The 8,570-nt window shown below is 32.1% G+C and overlaps 2 protein-coding genes across 11 annotated transcripts in view; both read left to right on the top strand.

Annotated features, from left to right (window-relative positions):
* Nucleotides 1-983: 983 nt before the first annotated feature.
* On the top strand, nucleotides 984-4,872 carry atpaf2 (ATP synthase mitochondrial F1 complex assembly factor 2). Its single transcript, NM_001082821.1, is given in 8 exon segments — nucleotides 984-1,363; nucleotides 1,444-1,488; nucleotides 1,600-1,748; nucleotides 3,690-3,787; nucleotides 3,877-3,957; nucleotides 4,053-4,165; nucleotides 4,256-4,371; nucleotides 4,453-4,872. Coding segments are annotated over 8 exon segments (876 nt in total). The 5' UTR covers nucleotides 984-1,227; the 3' UTR covers nucleotides 4,591-4,872.
* Nucleotides 4,873-6,898: 2,026 nt separating this feature from the next.
* The window catches only part of tom1l2b (target of myb1 like 2 membrane trafficking protein b), a 30,457-nt gene continuing 28,785 nt past the window's right edge, over nucleotides 6,899-8,570 (top strand). For all 10 annotated transcript variants that reach the window (XR_012387629.1, XR_012387630.1, XR_012387627.1 and 7 more), the window contains 4 exon segments: nucleotides 6,899-6,972; nucleotides 7,517-7,601; nucleotides 8,165-8,243; nucleotides 8,322-8,471. Coding sequence is in view for 5 of the 10 variants with exons in the window: in XM_073917699.1 (XP_073773800.1) it covers nucleotides 6,921-6,972; nucleotides 7,517-7,601; nucleotides 8,165-8,243; nucleotides 8,322-8,471 (366 nt within the window). In the remaining 5 variants the exon portion in view is untranslated.

The following is an 8,570-nucleotide window of genomic DNA, read 5'->3' as shown; positions in this document are numbered from 1 at the left end:
TTATTTATTTCTCTCTCTTTCTCTAGAATATATAAAATAAATTAAATAAGCAGAACAAACTGATAATAAACATGAAGATTTTAAAACAAGATATTATTTAATTCTTTTTGCATTTGTCTTGTACATAGTAGATAAATAATTAGGTAATAACTAAGTGTAATGTAAATGTCTGCTCTATAAATTGTGTAATTTTTTCCATGTTTTAACAAACCAACAAATTAATGAAAGAAAGAAAGAAAAAAACATATAAGATAGAGATAATAAAACTGAAGCAAAAGAAAGGTGAATAAACCAGTTTATAGTAGCAACATATAAATATTCACTAATATATTCATTTAAATATTCCAAAAAATGTATTTAAGAATAACATTTTTAACAAATATTTTAAGTTATTTAAAGCTATGTTAATTTTTAATATTTAGAGCAGGACTTTCCCGCCCAACTTTTAGATGCCACAAACATTTTAATATCATTGCCCCCACATTAAAACATAAACATTTTTGTTAAAAAAAATTAAGGAAGTTACCTGAAGTTAATGTTTTGAAAACTGAAATTTTTTATTATTATATTCTTATTTGTTTTATTTTATTTTGATATATAATTTATTGTTTTATTTTATTTAAATAAAATATAATAATGTATTGTATGCTATTAAATATTTAATAATCGTTTAATTATTATGCTGTTTTATCAATTTGTTTCTGTTTCTCTTTTATTTTGTATTATAATGTGTGCTTATTATTTAAAAACTATATAGAATTATTTTAATCTTTTTAATTATTCAATTGCTATTTTTAATTATTAAAATCAAAATATTTTAATAGGTATATCACTCTCTTTTGTCCCTGGTAACCCATTCTGAAAGTTTGGCGCTAAATGAATGTTCGAAATGTTGGACTTTTCTCATAGATATTTATATAGCTATGGACTTTTATTATGAATTATCCTCTATGCTTTTTCCTGTTTAGGTCATCGTCAGTCCACTTTACGGCACGCTGTTTTCACTTTGCTGCATGCCTTTAAATACCTTCTAGTGTATTTGCTTGAATAATTGAGTTTATCTCAGATATACTCATTTCTTGTAATTTATACGATTAAAACATGAAAAATGCATTGTCAAATTTAATATAACACCATATCCGGCTTTTTAACCTTGACTGAATGGCTTATCACGCCTAAACTGTGGCATCAATACAAATACAAATTTACACACATAACGTTTAAAATATGCTACGAAATATATGTCGGTATCACACAAAGTTTGGCCAGGCAATTATTTGGCCGTTTTCATTTTCTTACGTGAAGCATGTTCCCAGTTTATCAACACAGCTACAAAAGGCAAAATATAGCAGTGCTACAGCAGGTAAGATATAAAAAGAAAAAAATAACTTAAAATGATAAACAAATATATTAATATCTTTGTACTTGCATTGTGTTTTGCAGAGAGGAAAAAGTTCTACGAGACTGTATCTATAACTCAAGGTGAAGGTGAGCATCATTCAGTACTGATGGCCATAACAGCACCTTAAAAGAAACATGTTTTCAATGATGAAGATCGAGGGTTTGCTCATATGAAAACACAGATTTTCTTGTTTATAGGTGGCTTGTTTGAAATAAACCTTGATAAGAGAAAGCTGAAGACCCCAAGTGGAAAACTATTCACAGTTCCCAATGAAGCTCTTGCCATTGCTGTTGCAAATGAGTGGGACGTTCAAAAGGACACATTGAAGTTTTACACTATGCACTTGGTAGGATATTATTTTTAATTTATATTATATTATTATTATTATACTATATTTTGGTTTCCCAAGTACTACTAGTATATTTGAAAGTTTTATTCTACAACTGTCTACAGAGTACATTCAAATGTATCTATAATACATACATAGTAGCATGGAACACATATTTTTATACACTCTTCAGAACTGAAACTTACAGTATTACAAGTCTACAAGACTAGTACCTTTATTTATACCCAAAATCTGTACTTTTTTGGTGTTTTTTCTTTTTAATTTTCTGCTGCAGACGATTCCATTCAAGAACCCCCTAAAAAGTACAGATTTTAGGTATAAATAAAACTGAAAGCTTAGTTTTTTTTTAAATTCTATTTTAATCATTTAAAAATTCTATTCAGTTAAAGGGGTAGTTCAGCCAAAAATTATAATTTGGTCAACAACAATACTCTGGGACTTTCTTTCATCTTTGGAACACAGATTAAGATATTTTAGATGGAATCTGAGAGCTCACTCACCCTTCATATAGACAGCAATGTACTTTTGTGCACACTTAAAGAAAAAATACTTACTTCATTCAGCGGTTTATCACCTCATTAGTAGGCCCACACGGAATATGCGTGTACAGAAATCTGCAGATTTCCGCAGATCTTTAGCCCATCATTCGGTGTATTTACTGTATTCACTTGTTTAATTGTGTGTGAATTTATATTTATTTAGTTTTTTTTTTTTTATTAATTTCACTAATATTATTGTGTTATAATAATAGTACTATTAAAATGTTCATATGATTTATTAACAATACAGTTAGTAATGTAATATTTTCTGTCTTTTTGTAGGTATATGATGTATTGCTTTCTTTACCAAATAGGTGGATGCAATTGGATTTGCACTGTAAACATTAAATAAAATTAAAAAATGTGTTGTTTTTTATTTAATATATTAATGCTGTAGTTATGATACTCCTAAAATCAATCTCTGCAGAAATTGCAAAAAATGTCTGCATATTGTGTCTTTTCCTATTCATTCATCTATGTTTCCATCCACCTATTTTTATGGTAATTTTGCAATATGCGCATAGAAAACCGGTTGATGAAAACGCCAAGATGCACATTTCATTTTGAAAAAGCTTAATGTGACTTTTCATTTTCATAAGGTTCCTTTTACAGCATCGATGTTTTACACTATCGATGCATTGATGACAAAACATTCAGTTAAATAGATACAAGCATTCATTTAGTTGTTCAACCATAAAACAAGATGAAAGATTGTGTAACCGCTAGCGCCATCAGGATCAGCAGGCGAGCGCAGAAACTCCTATACTGGGGTGAAATTAATTGTTATATTTTAAAGATATGACGGGGGAATAGAATTTAACGCAGTGCTTTTTGTCTGAGACTCATATATCTATATCTATCAGGCAGTGAAGGTCACTGATTAAAAAACAAACAAAAAAACTGACCTCAAACATGGCAACTTTATAATGGAAAGACGGAGGCCCTGTTAGGCTGAAATTAAAAGATTGTGTGCATATACCCCATTCTAAATAGTTATCGGTTATTGTTGTCGGTCAAAAATTCCAAATCGGTTCCACCCTATTAATAACATAATTTTCATTTTGGGGTGAACTGACCTTTTATGTAGTTAAAGATATTTGCATTTGCTCCTAGTTTTTTTTATTTATTTATCTATTTTTTATATGTTATTATTTGCATGTGTCTTTTTTCTTCACCTGGTTGTCATTTTAGATGAGAATTGGTTCTCTTAATTGATTTACCTGGTTAAATAAAGATATTTATTATTAAATACTAATGGATAATGTATCTAAAACATTGTCACAAGTACATATAAAATCAGTGTGTGTATATTCTGATAGTACATTCATTCCCAGTATTCCCAACATTCATAATGTTAAATGAATAGCAGAATCTAATAGACTGATTTCTGTCCCTACAGACCACCCTTTGTAACACTGCTCTTGATAATCCAACACAAAGGACAAAAGAACAGATGATCTCTGCCGCTCTGAAGTTTTTAGAAACAGACACTATCTGGTATGCTCACTGATTAGGTATAGTATTTCATTTATGCATCAGCTGATGGTTTTAAGGTTTCATTACATCAATTGTACCTCGCTTTGCAGTTACAGAGTAGAAGAACCTCCAGGCCTTGTGGAACTTCAGACAAATGAATGGGACCCTGTGATGAACTGGATTGAACAAAGGTAAAATTGACAGATTTTTGGTCAGAGTTTTGATTGTGTAATAATTACAAAAAGTTACAATTTACTGGTATATAAGAACGTACTGTTGTTTTTAGGTACAATGTAGTCATTGGCTCGTCCTCCAATATAATGGGCCCTCAAATCCCAGAAGAGACTAAAGAGACATTTCATCAGCACCTTAATTCCTTCAACTTCTGGTCTCTGACAGGTACGTTGGTTCTTTGTATCTCATGTAAATGAGCTTGTTTACAATAGACTTTGTGTAAATCTTATGTGAATGTGCTTGATTTTTCCTCAGGGCTTGAGTTTGTGATCAATCAGCTGAAGTCGCTGGTTTTGTCCTTTGCGCTGATTGACAGACACCTAAATGTGGAAGAAGCGGTTCTGTTGTCCAGACTTGAGGAAGAATACCAGGTATTTTGATTAAATTACTTTTAAGATTGAGACCATATTGTTCCTGTGGTAATAATTACTATACATTGTGTTCTGTCTTAGATTCGGAGCTGGGGAAATGTGGAGTGGGTCCATGATTATGACATGTATGAGCTGCGAGCGCGAACGGCGGCTGGTGCATTGTTTGTGCATCTGTCATCTGAAAAAACATCTGTGAAGAAAAAAATCTTACAAGACTGATAATGCCAAAAATAGACTGTGTGGGTCTGAAACTTTGGGAATTGTTATCTGTTTTTGTTTTTACAGTGACACTAGTTATCTAACCAGTAGTTATGTTTTGAGAAATAATACAGATTTCTAAGGTCATGATATGTATTTATAGTGTCAACAGCTATCACATGGAAACACTGTAAATGCTAAAACCCAGTATTTCAAACTCAATTTCAAAGATGTAAATGTTTAAGCTGTATGTTGGGGAAAAGAAAGAAACATTTTAATAAATTACAAAGTACAAACATCTAATTGTGTCTACGACTTTTTTCCTACACAGTTACAAAATGAAATAGTCCTCCCAAAAATAGAGTGACCAGGCATTTCTTTTTATTCCTGAGATAGTACTAGATTTCTGCTCCATTTCTAGTTTTCCAATAAAAAAAAAAGATAAAAATTGTGCCTCATTTAACATTTCCGAAAATGGCCAATTGCTGAGCACTAGTAAAGTTGTCTGTCACATAAAAAATAACATAAATCAATTGCAGCCAAACATGTCATAGTTTATTTCACAATTCTGTATTGAAGAATGTGTAGTTAGTCAAGACAGGGCCTGTGCTGTCAGGCTAGTTCTGGTGTCTGTGATTTACTATAGTTAAAGCAATTTAAAAACCTGAATGAACAAATAATCTCAAATAAACCTCAATTAATCTGTAAAACATTTTTTAAATAAACTGATGCCTCACCCATTACATTTAACTTACGAAAGTAAGTCAGAATGTATTCAAAACACATTAGCTAGCAGGGACAAGATTCATACAGTTCCCATTCAGCATTCCACTCTGAGAAATCTGGTAAAACTGGCCACAAGTAATACAAAAAAAAAAAAAAAAAAGTAAATTGTATTCCACCTCAGGCCATTAGATTTATAGCTTTGTTTTCTTCAGTACAAAAATTTTCAGCTAAAACCGGTGATTTATAACAAGCAAGTTAATAGTTACAAACACTGATCGTCCAAAAAAAAAAAAAAAAAAAAAATATATATATATATATATATATATATATTTATATATGTATATATACAGTATGTATGCAAAACCAGTGTTGGAGAAATTTACTTTAGAAAGTAATGCATTACAATATTGAGTAATGAATAAAAAGTAACTAGTTGTGTTACCTTTTATGTTAATACGTTACATTACATTTAAGCAATTTTTGCGTTACTTTTTATTACCTGGCTGAGGCTTGATCTCTTTCAGAACATGTTTGTTTCTTTCTTACAGCTACATTTACCTCTAAAAATGTTCACATAAAAATATTTTTAAATAGCTTTATCACACAGAGCTCTATTCACTTTATCAAATTAAATAAGTGTAGTTAACTCAAAATTTCAGTTAGTTATTTTTACTCATTTGAAGAGTTTTGAACTCAGTGTTGAAGGTAATAAGTTAATTAAATACTTAAACTTAGAGTAAGTTCACAGTACTCATACGGATTTTTTTTTTTCTAATATAATTTTTTCTATTTTTTTTTTTTTACTTAAATGCTTTGTTGCAATCGGTTTCCTCAAACGGTTTGAGTTGACTTAATTTATTGAGTTTTACAGTACTCAGTTGGTTTGAGTCTTTTAGTCAAATGGATTAAGTTCACAGTACTCATTTGGCTTAGTTTTTTAACTCAAATGGTTTGTAGTAAGGAGGCGCAATGTTTATGAAAAAGGGGGGGGGGGGGGTTAAAGAGCTATTTAAATGAATTAAAAAGTATCTCAAATGTTCTTACTTTTTTAGTAATGCCTTACTTTACTCGTTATTAAGAAAAGTAATATTATTACGTAACTCACGCTACATGTGCATTACCCCCAATATGGTCTAAACTAAATTGATGCCTGTGGCTCCTGATTAAACTTTGAGGTTTTATAAAGTGGTGTTATAACTACTGAACTACAAAGGACCAAAAAATTGCTTAAAATCTTTAATACCCAGCTAAAAAAAACACATCTTGAATGGTTTGAGAATGAGTAAAACCAGACATTTTCATTTTGGCCGAGCTCTCCCTTTAAGATCAAAGTCACATTAAAACATCGGTTGACCTAAGTGCATAGTCTGAAATACAATCTAATCCATAACGTAAACACCGTATGTGCCATAAAATATCAAACGTACCTGTGATAATCAAGCAAAGTCACGTAAACGGAATCACTACTGTTCCTTTAATTAGCTGGCGTGTCATTCCAATGACATACTGTGTGTTCGGCCAATACCTGCGCTGTCCTGAATTAAGCGACCAATGAGGATCGTCCGGGGGCGGGACTTTTGTGTTTACCGTCTCATTGAGTGTTAGTCGATGGGTATGTTGACAAGATGGAGTTCTTGCTGGGAAACCCATATAGTACTCCGGTGGGACACTGCATTGGTATGTTTATCAGATATTAAATCATACATCAAAATTGTGCTGTTGCAAGTAAGCTCCTGCAGAAATGTATTTTGTTGAGGGCACTTCAAAGCAAAGCTCAACATGGATAGCCAGTCAGTTAGCTAGCTAACGGCTAATGCTCATTCATGCTAACTGCTCTAACAGATAACTCTCAATGTGTTTTTTAACAAAGCAAATGGCTAAATTATTCAACGCGATTCTAGCTAGGTAAAAAAGCTGAGTTTAAGAAAGATGAAGAACTACTCTTAATTAGCAGCTGGAATTAGCCTGCTAGCAAGTGTACACTGCGATTATTTCTCACACCCAGTTTCATAGCTAAAGCCTGAAGTAATCTGTGTAAATGATTCATACTGTTGTTATAAATGGCCAGTCTGTATAGGGAAAATGACTGCAAGCAATGGAGGAGAACCAACATCACGTATTAGACAGGAGTTTGCAGTTCAGTGCGATGTCATCAGTGCCGATGTCACTCCAGATTCTGCTGGGCAGTAACCTTATCAGTTTACCTTTTGCTCTTCCCTAGAAAGGGCCACAGATGGCTCCCTGCAAAGTGAAGACTGGACTTTGAATATGGAAATATGTGACATAATCAATGAAACAGAAGATGGGTAAGACATGAAAGATTTTGGTTTATATCATTTAACAGGCTGAATAAAATAAGTTCTGGCTGTTGGGTCAAAGACAAGACGTCATTCATATTGGTGCTTACATAAAATAATAATCATTTAAAAAGTGCATGCATATGTTGTAATTTTTTGTTGTTGTTGTTTAAACAACCATTCTGTGTATTTTGTTAGACAAACCAGAACTTTTTGTAGCACAACATATTTTCTTGTTTTTCAAAAAAAATGTTTACAGGGTTTATGCGGTCATGAAAAACCTGGAAAAGTTATGGCATTTTGACATGGCATTTTCCAGGCCTGGAAAAGTTTTGGAAAAACAGAAAAACCCACAGAATTTTGCAAAAGTCATGGAAAACATATCTGTATTTTTGAATATTGGTTAGTTGTCTATGCTGTCCTTAGCCAATCATATACTCTCACATTATTAGTGGGGTGTAAGCATTATCTAAATTAATTTTAGATTTAAATCCCGGCATTGAAACTTACTAATGACTTGCTTTTTCAGCGGCATGGATAAGCTTTTTGTAACTTGTTCATCTGATTAATAGGCCTAAGGATGCAATGAGAGCTGTGAAGAAGAGGCTTAATGGGAATAAAAACTACAGGGAGGTGATGCTTACATTGACGGTGAGGAACATACAATGCAAACTTGTTCTTACAAACTTTGGATCATTTATAGATTGTCTTGTTTATTTTGATTTTCAGGTTCTTGAGACATGTGTAAAGAACTGTGGCTATCGTTTCCACATGCTTGTCACCACCCGAGACTTTATTGATGGCGTGTTGGTGAAAATCATATCTCCCAAAAATAACCCACCCGCGATTGTTCAGGACAAAGTACTTGCTTTGATACAGGTAAAGATCTGGATTTTGTTTACATTTTAAAATCGTTATTTTAAGTGAAGGGTTTAGTTCCATTCCAGAAGGAAAATGTCCTGAGCATTTACTAAATTA

Source organism: Danio rerio, chromosome 12 (genome assembly GCF_049306965.1).
Source record: "Danio rerio strain Tuebingen ecotype United States chromosome 12, GRCz12tu, whole genome shotgun sequence".
Taxonomy (NCBI): Eukaryota; Metazoa; Chordata; class Actinopteri; order Cypriniformes; family Danionidae; genus Danio; species Danio rerio.
Note: the sequence above shows the minus strand (reverse complement) of the source record. Positions and strands in the feature narration are given on the sequence as shown.